This window comes from Myotis davidii, unplaced genomic scaffold (genome assembly GCF_000327345.1).
Source record: "Myotis davidii unplaced genomic scaffold, ASM32734v1 scaffold89, whole genome shotgun sequence".
Taxonomy (NCBI): Eukaryota; Metazoa; Chordata; class Mammalia; order Chiroptera; family Vespertilionidae; genus Myotis; species Myotis davidii.
Window position 1 is genome coordinate 217,749 of NW_006300372.1, and position 22,237 is coordinate 239,985.

At 42.3% G+C, this 22,237-nt stretch overlaps 4 protein-coding genes across 4 annotated transcripts in view; all 4 read left to right on the forward strand.

Annotated features, from left to right (window-relative positions):
- Nucleotides 1–12,342, forward strand: part of LOC102756268 (protocadherin beta-10) — a 37,699-nt gene extending 25,357 nt beyond the window's left edge. The window contains exon 3 of the transcript XR_001516080.1: nucleotides 12,188–12,342. The gene's annotated coding sequence lies outside the window, so the exon portion shown is untranslated. The remainder of the gene's footprint in view (nucleotides 1–12,187) is intronic.
- Nucleotides 2,255–5,601, forward strand: LOC102757115 (protocadherin beta-18-like). Its single transcript, XM_006776948.2, has one exon. The coding sequence runs from the start codon at nucleotides 2,951–2,953 to the stop codon at nucleotides 5,336–5,338; it is 2,388 nt and encodes a 795-aa protein (XP_006777011.1). The 5' UTR covers nucleotides 2,255–2,950; the 3' UTR covers nucleotides 5,339–5,601.
- On the forward strand, nucleotides 8,401–11,577 carry LOC102756831 (protocadherin beta-15-like). Its single transcript, XM_006776947.2, has one exon. The coding sequence runs from the start codon at nucleotides 8,995–8,997 to the stop codon at nucleotides 11,374–11,376; it is 2,382 nt and encodes a 793-aa protein (XP_006777010.1). The 5' UTR covers nucleotides 8,401–8,994; the 3' UTR covers nucleotides 11,377–11,577.
- Nucleotides 12,343–12,672: 330 nt separating the features above from the next.
- LOC102754777 (protocadherin beta-15) lies at nucleotides 12,673–16,105 on the forward strand. Its single transcript, XM_006777033.2, is given in 2 exon segments — nucleotides 12,673–15,792; nucleotides 15,794–16,105. Coding segments are annotated over 2 exon segments (2,076 nt in total). The 5' UTR covers nucleotides 12,673–13,929; the 3' UTR covers nucleotides 16,007–16,105.
- The last annotated feature ends 6,132 nt before the right edge of the window (nucleotides 16,106–22,237 follow it).

The window sequence follows — 22,237 nt, forward strand, 5'->3', positions numbered from 1 at the left end:
GTAGAATTTCCCCTCTGCCAGCCTTCCTGTGGTTCTGGGTGATGTCCGTTCCGTCTTTTAGTTGTATTTTTGAAGTGGTTGTGTGAGGCAGCAATCTCCGGTGTTTACCTATGCCGCCATCTTGGTTTCTCCCCAGATGCAGGTTTGATCCCCAGTAGGGGTGTGCAGGAGGCAGCCTATAGATGTCTTTCTCTCATCAATATTTCTTCCTATCCCTCTTCCTTCCTCTCTCTCTAAAATCAATAAATACATATACAAATGTGTTGAAATAAATTAGCAAACTTTCCTACCTAAATAGTTTTTGCACATAAGAGTCATCAAATGAGAGTCCTGGCTGGTTTTGGCTCAGTGGTTTGATTCTTAGTCAGGGGCACAGTCAGGATGCCAAGTGTCTCTCACATGGATATTTTTCCTCTCTATCTCCCCTCCCTCCTACTGTCTCTATAAATAAATGGAAAAATATCCTCTAGTGAGGATTAACAACAACAAAAAAGAATCATCAAATGAGAGAATCAAACCAATTGGATATCAGTTTGGTTTTTAAATGAAGCAAGATCATAAGAGAGACTTGCTGTAAAGACATTTTACTCTCAAATATACAACTTCTTATAGTTTTCCTCTGTTCATGCCATACCACAATTCTGAATTAAGGAGTTTCTAGCCTTCTTCATCTTTAGTAACATCCACTTCTAGTCTAGTCAAGTTACCTATGAGTATGGCCACTTCCTGGAGATGGTAGTCTCGAAGAACTGAAATCACATAGTCAAACATACTTCTCTTAACCTACAACATATATTCTTTCTTGAAGGCTCCAATCACCATTTATACCAATAAATTCTAAATTTGTCTCTGCAGCCCAAACCTCTTTTCTCACTTCCATTTATATAATGGAAGCTCATTTACATAAATATTTAAATGGATGCTCTATGGATATCTCAAACTCAACATGTTTTAAGTTAAAATTTTCCCTTCCTAAAAAATGAAACATCTCCAGCTCTATACCCATTTTCTCATCTCCCCTTCTTGTATTTACTTTATCAGTTAATAGTGCTATCATTTACTCAGTTCCCTAAGCCTCAGTTCCTTCTTATTCGAGTGCCTCTATATCTAATCTATCACCACATGCAATATATTTTATCTTGATTATTTTAATTACTGCATATCTAGTTGAGGCCAATCTCATCTCTTACATGTATTATTGCAACAACTTCTAATCAGTCTCCTGCCTCTAGTCTTACTCCTTTCTAATTTATTCTTAACTCTGAAATAGGATGATCTTTTGAAAAGTAAAAATATGGCCATGTCATTTTTCTATTTAAAACCTTTCATAATCCTGCATTTCTACTGATGTAGAGTTCGAATGGCATGACACAAAATATTTTCAGTCTCAACTCTCAGTTTCTTTCCTTTTGCTGTATTGCTCAACCATATTGATCCTACTTCAGTTCTTCTAAAACAAGTCTTTCATTTTGGATATCATGTTTTTACTTTTCCTGGAAATTTCACCCCACACTGAATTTTGGTTTGGATTCCTCATACTCATCTTTTATGTATCAGTTTAGAATATCCTTTTTACAGAAAAGTTTTTTCTGTACTTCCAAATTCTGGTTAGATAACCCTCACCTTTGCTCTTATAGTTGCATATACTTTTGCTATCATGCCATTCACTATGCTCTATTTTTAATGTGTGATCACTTCTCTGCCTCCACATTTCAGGACAGAAACTATGTCAGGACAGAAACTATGCTCTATGGATATCTCAAACTCAACATGTTTTAAGTTAAAATTTTCCCTTCCTAAAAAATGAAACATCTCCAGCTCTATACCCATTTTCTCATCTCCCCTTCTTGTATTTACTTTATCAGTTAATAGTGCTATCATTTACTCAGTTCCCTAAGCCTCAGTTCCTTCTTAAGCCTTATTCCTTACTCAGTTCCTGTTTACTACTCTATTCCTAACATTTATCACCAGGCCTAGCACAAAATACATGCTCAATAAGAATTTGCTGAACAAATTGTTGAATGGATGCTTTTGGAAGACCTGGATCTACAACAGGAAACTCAGTTCCACAATTAAATTGGGGTCTAATTTGTTCAACTTTTTTTAATGTTCAGAAACTAGACATATTTTATTCATTAATGTTGAGTATTTGTTTGCTTTTTACTGCTGCCAGAGAAGTCTCCTACGGAGGATCCCTAAATAAATGGTACCATTTACCAAATCTGAAATGTCAGCCTCCCCCAGGTTCAGTGTCCAGTGAACCTTATTCTTATTGTCTTAGAGTATTTGTTGACAGCTAGGGGCAACTAAGTCCTCTAGTTTTCCTGGAAACTTCTTGCCCACTAAGTCTATTACATAGAAGAGTCGTCCTAACTATTTTTAGTTGTTTTATATATTGTCTTCATAACTTATTTGAAGATGAGAGAGCATAACTTATTTGAAATTGGGGCTGTATCTTCAATGTGTGCTTTTTATAGCCATGACAGTTCTAGCCAATTGTGGTTTACTGTGTTAAGGAATGAACAGCAACAGCATCACCTATCACAAAGAATGTAACTTAGAAAAGAAAATAGGGATATAGGAGAGAATATAATTTAAATCCATCAATCCAACACACAAAGTAGAGCAATCTTCTGTCTCAACTTACTTGATTTTGTTTAAAACCTGAGAATCTGTAGAGTCACTTGGTGGCGCTGCAGGATAAGATAGGGTCATTTTTGTTACATCAGAAGCCACTGGCTTCCATTAACCAGTGGAGCTGAGAGCGCTAAAGAAGCAGGAAGGGGGAAAGAGGCTTTCAAAAGAAAGCTAGGCAGCCAACAAAAGCCTCACAGCGGGATTATAAATCTATAGATTACTAAAGGTCCAGGCTGATTGAGAGGAGCAACTCCTGGAGCTGTTTGAGATTGAGCTGAAACATTTCCAAAGAAAGGCGTTTGGCTAAGGAGCCATGGAGCTGGGAGAGGAGAGCCCTCAGCATGTAAGGCAAGTGCTGCTTTTCTTTGTTTTCCTGGGAGGGTCTTTGGTGTGTTCAGAGACCAGGCGCTATTCTGTGGCAGAGGAAACGGAGACCGGATCCTTTATAGCCAACGTGGTGAAAGACATAGGTTCAGGTGTGGAAGACCTGGCTGCGCGGGGGGCTAGGGTCATCTTTGACGATTATAAATCATACTTGTGGTTGGATCCGCAGACTGGCAACTTGCTTTTAAATGAGGAATTGGACCGGGAGGCACTTTGTGGTCTCACGGAGCCATGTCTATTGCATTTCCAGGTGTTACTGGAAAATCCTTTGCAATTTTTTCAGGCTGAACTTTGGGTTAAAGACATAAATGATCACACTCCCACATTCCTAGATAAAGACATACTTCTGAAAATCTCAGAAGTTACTGCTCCAGGAACCGCATTCCAAATGGAGAGTGCTCAGGATTTGGATGTAGGAAAGAATGGCGTCCAAAACTACACATTAAGTCCCAATCCTCATTTCCACCTCAAAGTACAAGACAGCGATGAGGGCAGAAAATACCCAGAGCTGGTACTGGACCAATCTCTGGACCGAGAAAGGGAGCCTGAGATGAGATTAACGCTAACAGCCTTGGATGGTGGGTCTCCGCCCAGGTCTGGAACTGCAGTGGTTCGTGTTTTGGTTTTAGATATCAATGACAATGCCCCGGAGTTTGAGAGGCCTGTCTATGAGGTTCAGGCACCAGAAAACAGCCCTCTGGACTCCTTAATCATCAAAGTGTCTGCTACAGATTTAGACGCAGGAATAAACGGAGAACTAACTTACTCATTTTCCCATGTCTCCAAAGACACACGGGAAACATTTGAAATCCATCCAATTTCTGGCGAAGTCCACTTAAAAGCGCTTCTGGATTTTGAGTTAGTTCAGTCTTACACAATAAATATTCAGGCCACTGACGGTGGGAGTCTCTCAGGAAAATCAGCAATTTTGGTTCGGGTTGTAGATGTGAATGACAACCCTCCGGAAATAGTCATGACATCTCTTACCAGCCCCATACCAGAAAATTCCTCGCCTGAAATGGTGGTCGCTGTTTTCAGCTTACGAGACCAAGACTCTGGAGATAACGGGAAGATGGTTTGCTCAATTCAAGACAATCTCCCCTTTCTCTTGAGGCCTACTTTTAAGAACTTCTACACCCTGGTAACAGAACGGCCATTGGACCGAGAGACCAGTGCCCAGTACAACGTCACCATCACCGTCACCGACTTGGGGACCCCCAGGCTGACAACCCAGCACAACATCACCCTGCTGGTGTCTGACGTCAACGACAACGCCCCCGCCTTCCCCCAAACCGCCTCCACCCTGTTCCTCCGCGAGAACAACAGCCCCGCCCTGCACATCGGCAGCGTCAGCGCCACAGACAGCGACGCGGGCGCCAACGCCCAGCTCACCTACTCGCTGCTGCCGCCCCACGACCCGCGCCTGCCCCTGGCCTCGCTCGTGTCCATCAACGCGGACAACGGCCGCCTGTTCGCCCTGAGGGCGCTGGACTTCGAGGCGCTGCCGGCGTTCGAGTTCCGCGTGGGCGCCACGGACCGCGGGTCCCCCGCGCTGAGCAGCCAGGCGCTGGTGCGCGTGCAGGTGCTGGACGCCAACGACCACGCGCCCTTCGTGCTGTACCCGCTGCAGAACGGCTCCGCGCCCTGCACCGAGCTGGTGCCCAGGGCGGCCGAGCCGGGCTACCTGGTGAGCAAGGTGGTGGCGGTGGACGCGGACTCGGGCCAGAACGCCTGGCTGTCGTTCCAGCTGCTCAAGGCCACGGAGCCCGGGCTGTTCGGCGTGTGGGCGCACAATGGCGAGGTGCGCACGGCGCGGCTGCTGAGCGAGCGCGACGCGGCCCGGCACCGGCTGCTGGTGCTGGTCAGGGACCATGGCGAGCCCGCGCTGTCGGCCAGCGTCACGCTGCACGTGCTGCTGGTGGACGGCTTCTCGCAGCCCCACCTGCCGCTGCCCGAAGCGGCGGCCGACCCGGCGCCGGCCGACCCGCTGACCGTGCACCTGGTCATCGCGCTGGCGGCGGTGTCGTCGCTGTTCCTGTTCTCGGTGCTGGCGTTCATCGCGGTGCGGCTGTGCAGGCGGAGCAGGGCCGCCTGGGTGGGTGGCTGCTCGGTGCCCGAGGGCCCCTTTCCGGGCCGCCTGGTGGACGTCAGCGGCACCGGGACCCTGTCCCAGAGCTACCAGTATGAGGTGTGTCTGACGGGAGGCACAGGGACCAGTGAATTCAAGTTCCTTAAACCAGTTATCCCCAGCCTCCCGCCTCAAAATCCTGAAAAGGAGGAAAGCCACACCTTTCTCAATGGCTTTGGATTCAATTAGGAATTCCATTATTATGCAAAACTTGTAAAAAGAGTGCTATTTCTTTGTAAAATTTATTCATTGTAATGTAAGATTATTTCTTCTGAGCAACCTCACTAAGAGCTCAGAAATTTCAATGTCTACTTTCTGCTCTTCTTTATATTAACTGGAAAAACTGAGGGAGCTAGAATTTGTTTAGTCTTTCTTCCAAAATGCAACCTCAAATAATTTATTTACAAGATGGAGCAAAAGTAGGTTTACAGTTATTCATATGGAAATAAAGAAGAACAAACTGTGGCCCTAACCGGTTGGATCAGTGGATAGAGCCTCGGCCTGCGGACTCAGGGGTCCCAGGTTCAATTCCGGTCAAGAGCATGTACCTGGGTTGCAGGCACATACCCAGGGGGAGTGTGCAGGAGGCAGCTGATCGATGTATGTCTCTCATCGATGTTTCTAACCCTCTATCCCTCTCCCTAACTCTCTGTAAAAAATCAATGAATAATATATATAAAACCTCTTGACTTTTTTAAAAAAAGAACAAACTGTGTTTCACGTGTTAACAATTGTGAACCTACCTTTGCCCACCCTGTATACAGCATTTTCCCTTCTAGGTTAATTGCACACTCAGCTCAGTCATAGTCTCTGTGTGTTTTGGGTTCTAGTTGCTCTCACCAAACCAGTTTTTATGTTTGATAGTATTATTAGAGAGGAAATGCATGCTATGAATCAAAACATAATTGCTTTGTCATCTGCTTAGGTTGATTTTTAATGTTACTTTTTAAAGGTCTTTTAAAGTATGGTCAATTTTCTATTCTCTTCTGCCAAATATTTCAGATAATTTTTTTCTCCATTTAGGTATGTTTCTGTGTAAATACTTTCTGAATTGTTTATATTGCTGATAGGTGGTGTATTAAAATAAATTCTCATCTTGTTTAGATTAAGGCAGATGTTTAGCCACATAATTTATAGATTATATGGGTTGATTCATGTCTGAGAGCTTCCCAGTATGATCCAAGAAAGATAAACACTATTTAGATGTTTGTTCCATTTTCTTTACTTTTCCTGACTATTTTAGTTGGTTCAGCAACAGACTCCTGATTAAAGCAGAAATAGTCATATTCTCCAAGCCCTTAAATTAAGATGTAGTTCATCTATTTTTTCTTGATTGCTTGTAACAGGGAAATAAATGTTAAACATAGGCTGAGGTAGCTATGTTTAGCCATGTTTGGGCTGGCAACACAGAATCACAGGTAAAGAGTAAGGAAAGAGGGGAGGAAGGAAGGGAAGGAAAGAGTAAAGGTGAGAATGAATAAGGAAGTGGAGGAAACAGAAACCTAAGAAACAGTAGAGAGTAAGACAGCTAGCACTTGGTTCTTCTAGACCTATCAGTTTCTCATTCCAGTGTCTCCAAGTCCCCAAAGTCTTGTCCTTGAGTCCTACAATAAGACTCCAGTTTCCTAATATTGAAACTTTTTTATTTAACCCGTGGGGGGATTACTGGAAACCAAAAGAGACAAGAAAGACATGTGCCGTCTTGAGTACTCAATTAGCCTATGTAACAGCAAACCTAGGTCCTTTGTTGCATGCTTCTAATATTAACTTAGCCAATGAATGGAATAACAAATGTACAAGCTTTGAGATAATTAATCTATACTAGAGAATTTTGTTATAAACCTTAAATTTTATAAATAATTGGCAAAGTCTTTCAACAGAAGAAATGCTACAAAGGGTTTTATGGAATGTTTTTCTAACAAGTTTCCCTCCATTATTTTATGTGCCCCAGGACTAGTTTTTAAAAGTAACACTTAGATTGTTATTGTTTGAGTGTCTCTAGACCTTTTCTCAGGATCATCAGACATGTGAACATAATTATTTTATCATTTAATGTAAAATCTTCAGCATCTACAAATAATGTAGTTTATAGATTATATGGGTTGATACATGATTTTAAGAATAATACAGTATTTGATGGACACATACTCTATTATTGAAAAGGCTCACAAAATTTAAGTTTCCTGCCAAGTCTACAAGCTTAAATTTTTCTCCTTAGGAGAGAAAAATAAGGAGAAAATTTTTCTGAGAGATGACAGATGGGAATGAAAAACTAATTGTGATGCATTTGCTCACTGACTTAGATACCAGCTTCTACTGGTTAATTTTTTTAATGCATGAATATTAAGGGCACATTTTCTTGCCTATTTAATTTCATAGTAGAGAGGTTGGATCCATGACCAAGATCTCTGAGGAAAATTCTTAGATATAACTGTAACCAGCATGTTCTCATGTTTTGAAGGTTCATTTAATTAAATTTGTTTCACTACTAAAAGAGAACATTCTAAAATAGAATGATTTATACCTCAATAGAATTGAACCAATATTCAACACAATGTTTACATGAGGCCCAAGCTGTTTTCCCAGTTACCCAGGTGATGGGAGTGCCAGACTATGTTATACTGTTGGTTATTTAAACAATATTAAAGTATTGTTTAAAATTTGGTGCAACTGGGGAGACTCCAGGTCCCTTACCCCAGGATATTTTTTCCATCCTTAGGAGTAAAAACTTTATTCTAGGGTGTCAGGATCTCCAGCTACCCTCAAGAGCTATGTGAGTTGCTTGCTAAAAGTAAATTGTGTTTCCTACTTGGGAATAAGTTTAACCTGCTGTTTCAAATGAACCTAACTTACTTTCTTCTGCACTTTAGTTATTCCTGTAACTTCAGCTCTTTAGTATGTTTGTAATGTTGACTTTCCTACTTTTCAAGATCTCAGTGAATGTTAACTTCAACATGTGTATATCTTAGTTTTAGTAACAGATGTAGATGCTTTTTACAAATAGTTTTAGATAATTAATAGCCAATACAACAGTGCTTACAGAGATATTGAGACAATATCTGTAGACAATATTTATAAATAAGTTATCCACAATCCCTTAAGCTATTTGTTTAGTTTGCATAATAAACCAGTTCTAGCTGGTCTGTCACTTAAGTTTATACTCTTGAAGTATGTAAATGAATCTCTTCATCTTCCTTGCTGGCAGTGTGTTAAGAGTTTGATTATTAATTATCTAAAACTATTTGTAAGAGTTTGATTTCTTTAGGAATAGACTGATAACTACCCATCTTTTTCTACTCAATTCCCCCAGAATACAGATAGTATAGTACACTTTATATTGTAAGCTTCAGAACAACAAAGAAGGTATGTGTATTCCCACCACTTAGTATTCTGCCTGACATATAATATGAAATCAATAAGGTTTGTTGAATAAACAAATAAATACAGTTAGCCTTGTTCTTGCATCATTTCCCAAAGTGGCTGGTACCATTTCCACATTCATAATCTCGCAGGAAAAATAGAAGTTACACTTTTATTTATAAACCACCCGATATATAATCCGTGGTGGTGGTGGTGTATGTGTGTGTGCCTAAATCAAGTGGAGAAAGCGTTCTGTAGCATTTCCAGCAAACTGGTTTAAGTGCAACACATGGTGGCGCTGTAAGCTAAGGCTTCGAAAAACCAGACCTGCGGAGGGGAGGGTTCCGGTTCTGGTGGTCATTACACAGATCTAAGGAAGAGAGGAGGATCCTTAACGGAATTACCCTGCGGCAAGGATTGATTCCCGGGGCAGACTTCCTTCAGACCCTGGCAGCCGACCCCAAAGACTTCTGGCGCTGAAGAAGATGGAGGCTGAAGAGGAGCGCTTTCCTACACTAAGGCAAGTCCTGCTTCTCTTTGTTTTTCTGGCTCAGACTAGCGCAGCGCAGAAAGGTTATAGCGTCGCAGAAGAAACAGAGGGTGGTTCTTTTGTGGCCAATGTAGCAAAGGACATAGGGCTGGAGGCAAAGGAGCTGTCTGGGCGGAGGGCTCGTGTCATTTTTAACAACAACAGAGAACATTTTCAGCTGAACCTACAGACTGGGGATTTACAGGTACATGAGAAACTGGATCGGGAAGAGCTGTGTGGTCCCACTGAGCCTTGTGTGCTGCAGTTCCAGGTGTTACTGGAGGAGCCTTTGGAAGTCTATAGGTTTAAGCTTTTGGTCCGGGACATAAATGACAATTCACCTGTGTTCCCGAAAGCAGAAATGATTTTGAAAATCATGGAAAGTACTCTTCCAGGGACCGTGTTTCCCCTGAAAAATGCACAAGATTTGGATGTGGGCATCAATAATGTTCAAAACTATACGATCCACCCCAACTCCCACTTCCACGTTCTTACCAGAAATGGCAGCGAGGGCAGAAAGTACCCGGTGCTGGTTCTGGACAAAGCTCTAGATCGCGAGGAGCAGCCGGAGCTGAGGTTAACGCTCACGGCAGTAGATGGCGGAGCTCCTCCCAAATCTGGCACCGCCCTGGTCCTCATCGAGGTGTTGGATGTCAATGACAACGCCCCCGAGTTTGTGCAGCCACTCTATGGAGTGCAGATCCCGGAGGACAGTCCTCTGGGCTCCCTTGTTGTCACCGTTTCCGCTAGGGATTTAGACACGGGAATAAACGGGGAAGTGTCCTACTCATTCTTTTATGGCGATGAAGAGGTTACTAGGACATTTGCACTTAATGAACGCACAGGTGAAATTACAATCGTTAGGAAACTAGATTTTGAAAAAATTGCTTCATATGAGGTGGATATTAAGGCGTCTGACGGGGCAGGTCTTTCTGGAAAATGCACTGTCATAATACAGGTGGTGGATATAAACGACAACACCCCGGAACTGAAGGTGGTTTCACTTACAAGTTCCATTCCAGAAAATTCCCCGGAAACTACCATAGCTCTTTTCAGTGTTCAAGACCCAGACTCTGGGGAGAATGGAAGGATGGTGTGTTCCATCCAGGAAGATCTCCCTTTCATGCTGAAACATTCCGTTGAGAATTTCTACAAACTGGTAACTGAAGGACCTCTAGACAGAGAGAACAAGGCCGAGTACAACATCACCATCACGGTCACCGACTTGGGGACCCCCAGGCTGGAAACCCAGCACAACATCACCCTGCTGGTGTCCGACGTCAACGACAACGCCCCCGCCTTCACCCAAACCGCCTACACCCTGTTCCTCCGCGAGAACAACAGCCCCGCCCTGCACATCGGCAGCGTCAGCGCCACAGACAGCGACGCGGGCGCCAACGCCCAGCTCACCTACTCGCTGCTGCCGCCCCACGACCCGCGCCTGCCCCTGGCCTCGCTCGTGTCCATCAACGCGGACAACGGCCACCTGTTCGCCCTGCGGGCGCTGGACTTCGAGGCGCTGCCGGCGTTCGAGTTCCGCGTGGGCGCCACGGACCGCGGGTCCCCCGCGCTGAGCAGCCAGGCGCTGGTGCGCGTGCAGGTGCTGGACGCCAACGACCACGCGCCCTTCGTGCTGTACCCGCTGCAGAACGGCTCCGCGCCCTGCACCGAGCTGGTGCCCAGGGCGGCCGAGCCGGGCTACCTGGTGAGCAAGGTGGTGGCGGTGGACGCGGACTCGGGCCAGAACGCCTGGCTGTCGTTCCAGCTGCTCAAGGCCACGGAGCCCGGGCTGTTCGGCGTGTGGGCGCACAATGGCGAGGTGCGCACGGCGCGGCTGCTGAGCGAGCGCGACGCGGCCCGGCACCGGCTGCTGGTGCTGGTCAGGGACCATGGCGAGCCCGCGCTGTCGGCCAGCGTCACGCTGCACGTGCTGCTGGTGGACGGCTTCTCGCAGCCCCACCTGCCGCTGCCCGAAGCGGCGGCCGACCCGGCGCCGGCCGACCCGCTGACCGTGCACCTGGTCATCGCGCTGGCGGCGGTGTCGTCGCTGTTCCTGTTCTCGGTGCTGGCGTTCATCGCGGTGCGGCTGTGCAGGCGGAGCAGGGCCGCCTGGGTGGGTGGCTGCTCGGTGCCTGAGGGCCCCTTTCCGGGCCGCCTGGTGGACGTCAGCGGCACCGGGACCCTGTCCCAGAGCTACCAGTATGAGGTGTGTCTGACGGGAGGCTCAGGGACCACCAGAGAGTTTAAGTTCCTAAAATCTGTTGCCTCCAACCATCCGGGATCTGTGAGTGGTGTGGAGGAAAACTCTAATTTTGTAAATGGTTTTGGATTCAATTAGGAATTTGTTAAATTTTCAGAGCATTCCAGGTGAAGATTAGCTCTTTTAAAATATATTATGTCTCCCTTACCAATTTTAGTACATACAGATTTTCTTTGATTTTATTTCCTAGTTAAGGAGATTAGAAACTTTAAGTACATACTCATGGTCTCTCTCTGTCTCTCTCTGTGTGTGCTAATTCTCACCCGAGGAATTTTCCCCATTGATTTTTTGTTTTTAGAGAGAGAGAGCGTGTGGAAAGGAGGGCGAGAGACAGAGACAGGAACATTGATGCGAAAGAAAAACACTGCTCAGGCAGGGCATGGAATTGAAACCTTTAATTTGCAGGAGGCGGCCCTGTACACAGAGCCAACCCTCTAGGGCTTCTTTACTCTCTTTGTATCATTTCTCTTTGACTAAGACAAAGAACTTGCAGATGTACTTCATACTAAAAAGTATGAATATTTGTTCAATTTATCAACTCTACATCAACCACAATTGATTTGAAGATAACCCCAGGACCATTTTCTGTTTGAATGTTGTCCAGAAACATTTTTTTAAAATTTTGATGTTGTGGTTTCTTAGGAGACAGGCATGATACAAATCTAATGAGTTATTAAGATATCTTCAGTTTAATATGTTATGTCTACCCATCTAAAAATTTTAAATGGAGAAGTGTCTGCAAAAATTGCATGTTTTTTTCCACAGTAGTATTAAATAGAAAATCAATGATTTCTCCCATACTGGATTTTCACCTCTTTATATTAACCTTCAGTATATGATATATATGAGTATTATTTTTAAATTAAATGGGATGACATTGGTTAATAAGATTACATAGGTTTAAATGAGTGAAACAACAAAATGATGCTTCTCTCTAAAATCAACCAGTGGTAGAGCATGGGCCTTTGAACCAAAGGATATCAGGGTTGGATTCCTGGTCAAGGGCAGGCACCTGGGTTGCAGGTGGGAGGCAACCAATCCAGGAATCTCTTTCACATTGATGTTTCTCTCTCTCTCTTCTCTTCCCCTCTTCCATTATCCTAAAAAAATCAATGGAAAAAATATTCTCAAGTGAGGATTTAAAAACATTGTGATTATCATATAAATTTAACAATAGTTGGGTCAAAAGATGGTAGAATATTAGTAATTTGTAAGGGACACGCGCAAACTTTTGTTAGACTGCATATTTTTGAGAATTGATGGATATTTCCAAATTGTACACTTTATAGAAATTCTTAGAAAATTCTATATATAAGAAATATTTAATAGCATTAGTTTCTTATAGCTTTAGTGTGCATTAACACTGACAATGGATACCCTATTTGTAGAATCATTATAGCCTGGTTGTTTTATTCTTTTCTTTTTTATAATGTATCCTTTTGTTTAGGGGTGAGCAAGGGTATTTTGCCATTTAATGAAAAACATTTTAGATCATTCTGAATTATATTAAATTACTATTGAAAAGAGCATAGCTACTTGGGAGCATGGTTTCTCATATAATGAATTAAGATTACAGCAAAAAAGTGGGCTTTTGCATTAGGAGGAGAATCCATCTGTCAAAATTTTTACATTGTGATTTCTTCATTGATATATTCAACAAATATTTATTGAGCATCTGCCATGTGCCTGGGACTAGCTGTTGAAGAATATCAAAATAAAAAGTTCTGGAACTCAAGGATGACACAGAAAAGAAATAAGTAAGCATGCTCTACCAGATGGTGATCAATGAAGCATGCTCAGAGCTAAAGAAGTGTTCTCATATGCATTTTCCTGTAGTTTAAAAGGTTAAAATATAACTCTCTGACTTCATGTAGAAAGAATATGTAAACTGCAATGAACTAGTAGCTTTTTTCTGTGATGTGATTAATCAATAAGAACCACAATTTTGGTATATAGGCTGTCTAGAATCTGAAAGAAAATCTAGAGGAATTCATTCATTTTTGCTGAGAGAATTTAAAGGAATCATATAGCTTGACTCTTATTTTTACAAGATGACTGATCACTAATAAGTCTTCTTTCACCTCTCAGTTCTCCAGAACATCCCCACAAGACTATAGGTTCTGGAAGATAAAAGCCATGTCTGGGTTGTTTACTAATGTAGTTCAGAACCTAGTACATTATATCAATAATATATCTTTGAATGAATAAATAATTTTAATTGCATGGTTTTCTGATTACATCATATCCCAAAAACATTTCCAAAACTCCCAAAAGAACTGGTATTACTAGATAGATAGATGATTGGGATTACTAGATTTACTATAGGTACATACAAATGGAGAATGCAATTGTAGCAAATTTTTTCGAAGACAACGCATGGTGGCGCTGCAGGCTAAGGCGAAGAAACAGAAAAAGCAAAAAAAAAAAAAGAGCCCAGGAAATCCAACTAATCCAACCTCAGATCGCTAGAGGAGGAGAAAAGCCTGTAAGGGAGCGGAGGACCAGTGTCCAGAGAATGCTACTCAGCAACATTTCAGGACAGATTGCCAACGGAGAGATCCATCCCTATCGCAGCCCCATTGCTCCCTAAGGTAGAGCTGGGCCCGGTTCCTGGAAAGGTGTTTGATAAAGATGGAGGTCGGAGGGGAGCGCTTTCCTAAACAAAGGCAAGTCCTGGTTCTTTTTCTTTTGGCGGGAGTGGCCGTGGCAGGATGGGAATCCCGTCGCTATTCCGTGATGGAGGAAACAGAGGGCGGCTCCGTTGTGGCCAACTTGGCCAAGGACCTGGGGCTGGGAGCGGGAGAGCTAGCTGCGCGGGGAGCCCGGGTGGTCACTGAAGATAAGGAACCCCGGTTGCAGCTTGATCTGCAGACCGGGGACTTGATATTAAATGAGAAACTGGACCGGGAGGAGATGTGTGGCTCCACTGACCCGTGTGTGATGCATTTCCAAGTGTTACTGAAAAACCCACTGGGAGTATTTCGAGCAGAGCTCCTGGTGAGAGACATAAATGATCATTCTCCTGAGTTTCCTGAAAGAGAAATGACGCTGAGAATCCCAGAGACTAGCCCTCCTGGGACCGTGTTTCCTCTGAAAAAAGCCCAGGATTTGGACGTGGGCAACAACAACATCCAGAACTACAGCATCAGCCCCAGCTCCCATTTCCATGTTTCCACCCGGGACCGGGGGGACGGCAGGAAATACCCCGAGCTGGTGCTGGACCAGGAGCTGGATCGTGAGGAGCAGGCCCAGCTCAGATTAACCCTCACAGCCCTGGATGGCGGCTCTCCACCCCTGTCCGGCACCGCCCAGGTGCACATCTTGGTCTTGGATGCCAATGACAACGCCCCTGAGTTTGCACAGTCGCTCTACCAAGTGCAGGTCCCTGAGAACAGCCCCGTAGGTTCCCTAGTTGTCAAGGTTTCTGCTAGAGATTTAGACACTGGGACAAACGGAGAGATATCATACGCCCTTTCTTATAGTTCTCAGGAGATAAGCAAAACTTTTGAAGTCAACAGCCTTTCAGGAGAAATTCGGCTAATTAAAAAACTAGATTTTGAGACAATATCCGCATATGAGCTGGATATAGATGCCTCTGATGGCGGGGGCCTTTCAGGAAAATGTTCTGTCTCCATCGAGGTGGTGGATGTTAACGATAACTCCCCAGAACTCACTGTTTCCTCACTTACCAGCCCCATTCCCGAAAATTCCCCCGAGAGGGAAGTGGCCCTGTTTCAGATTCGAGACCGAGACTCCGGGGACAACGGAAGGATGACTTGCTCCATCCAGGAGGATCTCCCCTTCCTCCTGAAGCCGACTGAAGGGAATTTCTACACCCTGGTAACCAATGGGGCCCTGGACAGGGAGAGCAGAGCCGAGTACAACGTCACCATCACCGTCACCGACTTGGGGACCCCCAGGCTGGAAACCCAGCACAACATCACCCTGCTGGTGTCCGACGTCAACGACAACGCCCCCGCCTTCACCCAAACCGCCTACACCCTGTTCCTCCGCGAGAACAACAGCCCCGCCCTGCACATCGGCAGCGTCAGCGCCACAGACAGCGACGCGGGCGCCAACGCCCAGCTCACCTACTCACTGCTGCCGCCCCACGACCCGCGCCTGCCCCTGGCCTCGCTCGTGTCCATCAACGCGGACAACGGCCGCCTGTTCGCCCTGAGGGCGCTGGACTTCGAGGCGCTGCCGGCGTTCGAGTTCCGCGTGGGCGCCACGGACCGCGGGTCCCCCGCGCTGAGCAGCCAGGCGCTGGTGCGCGTGCAGGTGCTGGACGCCAACGACCACGCGCCCTTCGTGCTGTACCCGCTGCAGAACGGCTCCGCGCCCTGCACCGAGCTGGTGCCCAGGGCGGCCGAGCCGGGCTACCTGGTGAGCAAGGTGGTGGCGGTGGACGCGGACTCGGGCCAGAACGCCTGGCTGTCGTTCCAGCTGCTCAAGGCCACGGAGCCCGGGCTGTTCGGCGTGTGGGCGCATGGCTGCTCGGCCTGAGGGCCCCTTTCCGGGCCGCCTGGTGGACGTCAGCGGCACCGGGACCCTGTCCCAGAGCTACCAGTATGAGGTGTGTCTGACGGGAGACCCTGGGAGTAATGAGTTCAAATTCTTGAAGCCTGTCTTCCCCAATATTCTAGGCCAGGACATTGGGAGGAAGGCAGAGGGAAATCCTACATTCCATGATAGCTTAGGTATCTGAAACTTTCCACTTGCACCATTAGTTGTTGTCTCCTTTATCTTTCCTTCATTTTTTTAATGCAGTAATAGCCTGTAGTTCTACTTGTTTTTCTTTTTCTGTACTATCTTCCTTAGCAGTTATTCTTTGTTTTGTTGTCCTTTAATTATTTTTTTAATTCCTATATTATTAGTAAAAAATACCAGGAAATTTCCTATTTCTGACTAAAAATTTTAGTACTGATTTTTTAAGGTTAATATGAAAGTTAACCCCTGGAAATAAACGTAATTCTAAATTTAAAAGTATTCATGACACTACATACGAATATGATTCCTTTCTACCTACTTTATTTTTAAATTGTCAGAGGTTTTATTTAGTTTTTATTATTTACACAGCTATGACTTTTTTTATAACCCATTTTGGGTAGAATCAATTTGTATTCACCCATATCCAGTTTCTTTCAAACTCTGTATTTTTTGTTTTTATCAATAGGCAACATGTATAATTTCATGCTGTTTATATCAAAATCACAATTATAATTATTAGACTTTCTAAAATACATGTTGCCTCATGAAAATATATCTTTCTCATCTAATGTTGAGAAAAATCATGGATTTTTTCTTATATTTAACTGAAGTTATGATCCTGATAAAAGTCCCGCACAGTTTTACTGGATACCCAGATTGGCTGTGTTTAACTTGTTCCTATAAAGTCTGAAGATCAATAGACGCTAGGACCAAGCAATACATTGCTTGAAATTGTCTCTTGCTATTGCAAGGAATTCTCAAGTGAGCTCCAAATTCTGGGCCTGGAGGAATTTGGAAAAATAAATTGTAGAATTAATTGTAGAATTAATATTAAAGAACATGTGTGCAAGCATATGTTAATGAAGGTGATGAATGGTTTGAAGAAATAATCAGTTATATTTTCAGGAGCCTCTTAACTTTGCAGATACTATGGGACAGTGTGGTAGGCAGAATAATGCCCTCCATAAGACATCCACATCCTATTCCCTGGAACCTGTGACTATGTTATGTTATATTGCAAAGGGGGCTTACGATTCTGATGGAATTAAGGTTGCTAATCAACGAACCTTGTAATGGGGAGGGCCTGACCCAATCAGCTGAAAGGCCTTCAAGCAGAGCTGAGTGTCCCCTGAGATGAGGGAATTATGACTGTGGGCAGCAGCTTCAGCTGGTGTCCAGAGTCGCAGCCTGCCCTTTCGGATTTTTGACTTGCCTAGCCACCCCCTCTGATTTTTGATTTGCCTAGCCACCTCCCACAATTGAATCAATCACTTCCTTGCAATAAATCTCTTTATATCTCCTGCTGGTTCTGTTTTTCTGGTTGAACCCTGATTGATACAGAGTTGGAAGTGGAGTGCTGCTGTAACAAATAACTAATAATGTAGAAATCTCTTTGGAATTGGGCATTAGGCTGAGGCTGGAAGAATTTTAAACAGCATGATTTTTTAAAGCTTAGATTATTTTGGACAGAGTGTTAGTTGAAACATGGATAATCACTCTGATAGCAAAGACACAGAAGAAAGTGAGGAGCATGGTGGAGAAAACATATATTGCCTTCCAGAATACCTAAATCATGGTAAAGAGACTATTGGTAGAAATATGAATTACAAAAATGATATTGGAAACCAGAGGAAAGGAAATGAGAAAAATGTTATTGGAAACTGAAGGGAAGGAAATCCTTGTTATGTACTGGCAGAAAACTTAGCTGAATCGTGTGTCCTGCAGTGGAAATGTGGAGAGAAGGACTGGTAAACAATTAGCTTGATATTTAGCTGAGTAGATTTCCAGGCTAGGGTGGAAGCTGCAGCCTGTTTTCTTCTTGCGGCTTTTAGTAAAATATGAGAGGAATGAGATAGATTGAGGGAAGGACTGTTAAGCAAAAAGAAACCAGAATTTAATGATTTGCAGCCTATTCAAATGGTTAAAAAATGCTATAATTAGGAGATTCATTATCAGGAAAGCATGTTCTGGAGAGAAAAACAAGGATGCTGTGCGGCAAAGGGGAATCAATTGCCAATGGGATTAAGGTTGTGATAATCAGCTGGCCTTTAAATTGGGAGATTGTCCTAAATTACCCAGGTGATTCCAGTGTAATCACAAGAGCCCTTCATAAGAAATGGAAGTAGGAAGCAGAAAGAGAGTCGGTAACAGAGTGATATTATGTGCAAAAGACTGAACCAGCCGTTACTGACTTTGAAGATGGAAGGGAGCCACAAGTGGGAGAGTGCAGAAGCTAGAACAGGTAAGGAAAGTATTTTTACTTGGAGCCTCCAGAAAGGAACGCAGCCCTAACTTAACTTTAGCCCAGTTTAACTGTTGAGCTCTAGAACTGAAGATAATATATTTATGTTTTTAAGCACTAAGTTTGTGGTAATTTGTTACAGCCGCAATAGGAAATGAATACATGTGTCTACTAAAATATCCATTTCCAAGACCATTTTTTCTTTCCTTTCTGGGTCAAAATGTTCATGTTCCCATAATCCCTTGCAGGTAGGTGTATCGTATAACTCAGTTATTGCTGTCAATTTAGAAGTATCATTGAGGGATTGGTCTTAACGGAGGAAATATTTTTGAAAAGGCTAGTCTCAGGTGACATGTTCCTTAGATCTTTACCCATTTTCTTTTCTTTCTTTCTTTCTTTCCTTGTTTTTAATTAATCCTCACCTGAGGATATTTTTCCATTGATTTTTTTCGGGAGAGTGAAAGCATTTTCTTTTTTCTTAACCAGCGTGGGTATTGAGGAGGAAGCCTTGAGTTGAGGCAATCAACTTGCAACCATAAGATAAGTGCTGTAAACAAAGGTTTATATACTAAACCTTTAGTATATAAGTATGATAAGATAGAAAGCCCCCGAATTTTCATAGCATTGTTAAACTGCTGCAACAACTCTGCACTACCTTCTCACAGCCTGCATATGAATAAAACCCTATGTGATTAAGCAACTGTAATTGGGTTTTCTGTTGAATACAGACAGATGCATTCCAAAGTGGCACATCTCCCTCATGAGTCAGGTTGATTTGCACAGTTGTCTGACTATGTCTCAGGTTGTCTATTTAAGACGTTTGCGATGCTTGTCAGAAAAGCAGTTTTGTTTTCCTTTAAGTGTTATCCAAGGCCAGTACTCTGAGCTACTGTGGCTGAGTTCATATCTTCATGCAATTTGGCTAATGCAAACACACACAGATAATTGAACTTCCAAAGAAATGTTCCTGGATGGTAACAACCCAAACCATTGAGTTTTAGGGAGAATAGGACAAGAAGGTAAGCTGATAAATGCCAGTTATGTGCTTAAACCTGAATTAGTGGTATCCTTACAAGATGACTACAATGTTTATACGGCAATCCAGAACCATGGTTTCTTTCTCAGACAGGAAAATAGCAGGGCCAAAACATTTTTACTTAGTAAAATAAATGGACTAATATGAGTCTTGAAAATCATCATATGCATATCAGCAATCTATGTGTTTTGGTAGAACATGCCTTGTGGGAGGATCAGAATTTCCTAACTGTCTTTTCATAATAAAGAGGTGCATGTTTTGGAACAGGCCCAGAGACCACAATGTGTCAGTATCCACTACTCCTTTCCTGTCTTTACAAATACTTCATTGGTAAAGTGTAGAATGAAAGATATCTCCAAAGGATTAATATTTGTTCTCCAAGGATTTATCTGAATACCTTGAAAAGAGATTACTTGAAGTTTATCAGCGTAATCATGAAACATCAATAGGAATCTATCACTCTACATGGAAGGTAATACCTCAAACAATTTTTGAACTTCACAGCTGCACCCAGAGTGTTTGTCTATGTGTGTGTACATGTGTGCATTTGAGCATGTGTGTGTCTAGGGGAGTAGCTTTAGTAGATGGTGGAGATGCACTGCATGTGCAGATATATATAATAGAGTAACATTACTTTTCCATTTCTTTCCATATTGTAAACATATGTTCCTTTAATGCATAAATGTATGTAATAAAATAGGCATTAGTAACATATTGTAGAAGAGATCATTTTTGCAAACCACAGGATTTTTCTTCTTGTAAATGTAACAATGCAGCATTATTTGATCTAAAAGTTTGGTAGCCCTCTTGACCTTGAAAGAGCAGCCCAGAAGAGAGAAGTGTAACATATATGGCCTTTTATCTCCCAATGAGATCAGGAAACAATAAAGTTGCCATCAGGATGTGACATGGTAGGAATTAGGGTGAGGCCAAGTTGTTTAAGATCAGATCATGTCTTGAATCAAACATTGAAATTCTGTTCATAATGGATTTTTTCATTAAGTTTGATTTTTTAGACTAGGGTCTGTCTTTACTACCAAGTTTTTGAGTGACCCATTAATTTTTCTTCTGAGACATTTGCCTTGTTGTAGTCCGGGTCCTGTTGGTTATTTCCAACTTTCAAATTCAAATGAGCATCACAGCACTAGTGATGGTGGTTACATCTGGAATCTGAGCAGTAAAATATGGATCAAGTTCCTCTCCATTGTGAATATGGGATAACAGCAGCAACAGTGGAAGAATACAAAGATATCCAAGCAGATCTGATGAACTGGAGTCCTGCAGACCGGAAATGGAAGAGCACCTGCATGATTGTGATTGGCCAGGCAAATTGTTTATGTATTTTCCTTCCAGGTGGCATGCATCAGTGTGAAAAATATTATATATTAGGTAAACTTGATTTGCTACTCCATTGTTAAGAATTTTTGCATGTGTGTTTGTGAGTGATATATAATTTTTCATATTATGCCATTGTCAGGTTTTCGTTTCAGGTTTATACAGGTTTCATAAATTGAGTTGGCAATTGTTTCCTTTTTCTCTTTGATGAAAGAGTTTGTATAAGATATTATTTCTTCTTTATCTACATGATAGAATTTATCACAGAAGCCATCTATGACTAACACTTCTTTGTAGGAAGATTTTGAATTGCAAACTTAATGACTAAGGTATGCTACAATTCCAATTTTCTCTTATGTAGTTGGTGGCTTGTGTTTTTTAAGTTATTTGCACATTTTATCTATGGTGTTAAAGTTATTGGACTAAAGTTATTGATAATATTCCTTTATCATCTTTTCTATATGTTTATATTATGTCCCTCTTTCATTCCAGATATTGGTCAAATATGTTCTCTCCTTCTGTCTTTATCAAATATTGCCATGAGTATATCAATCTTATTAATCTTTTTTAAAAACCAACCCTTGTCTTTGTTATTTTCCTATTGACTTCTGTTCTGTTTCCTTGATTTCCACTCTTATATTTTTATTTCTATTCTTATACCAAGTTTGGTTTTAGTTTTCTCTTCTTTTTGCAGCTTCTCTGAAAGTTTAGATCATTTACTCTGGGCCTTTCTTTTCTAATATAGATTAAATATATGAAAATATAAATTAAAGCTACACACTTTTCCCCCTAATGGATTACTTAAGCTGCATTTCATGAATTTTGGTATTGTGGTTTTATTACCATTCAGTTTGAGTTTATCTGTAATTTTCCCGTTGACTTCTTCTTTAACCCATTGGTTAACTAGAAGTATGTTATTTCACTTCCAAATATCCAGGGATATCATTTTTAACATATAAAATAATTGTTTTGGTCTGAGAACATAGTGCATATGATTTAAGTCCTTTGAAATTATTGAGTTCTGATGTGTTGTTATCTAACATATGGGTTACCTTGGTGAGTTTCCTTGTGTAATTGAAATAAATGTGTGTAGTATTCTATAAATTTCAAACTGAGTTGCTTGATAATGTTGTTTAATCTTTTTATGCTTGCCATTTTCCTACATGTTTTTCAACTACTAAAAGAAAAATGTTAAATTCTTCAACTCTGATTGTGATTTTCTGTACTTCTCCTTTTATTTCTAGCATTTTTTAAAACCTCATGTATTTTGAAGTTGTTATTTGACATGCACATAGATAGGATTAGTTTATCTTCTTGATTAATTGACACTAATCATTATGAAACACCCCTTTTGGTCTCTAATAATTCTTTCAAACTGATTTTTAACTTCCAAATATCCAGGGATATCATTTTTAACGTATAAAAAAATTGTTTTGGTCTGAGAACATAGTCCATATGATTTAAGTCCTTTGAAATTATTGAGTTCTGATGTGTTGTTATCTAACATATGGGTTACCTTGGTGACAAGCTCTTTGGCCCTGAATGGCTCCTGCCTGCTACGTTGTTCTTAGTTACCCAATCAAGAAAAATGACATTTTCCACTTTCTGCTGCCTAT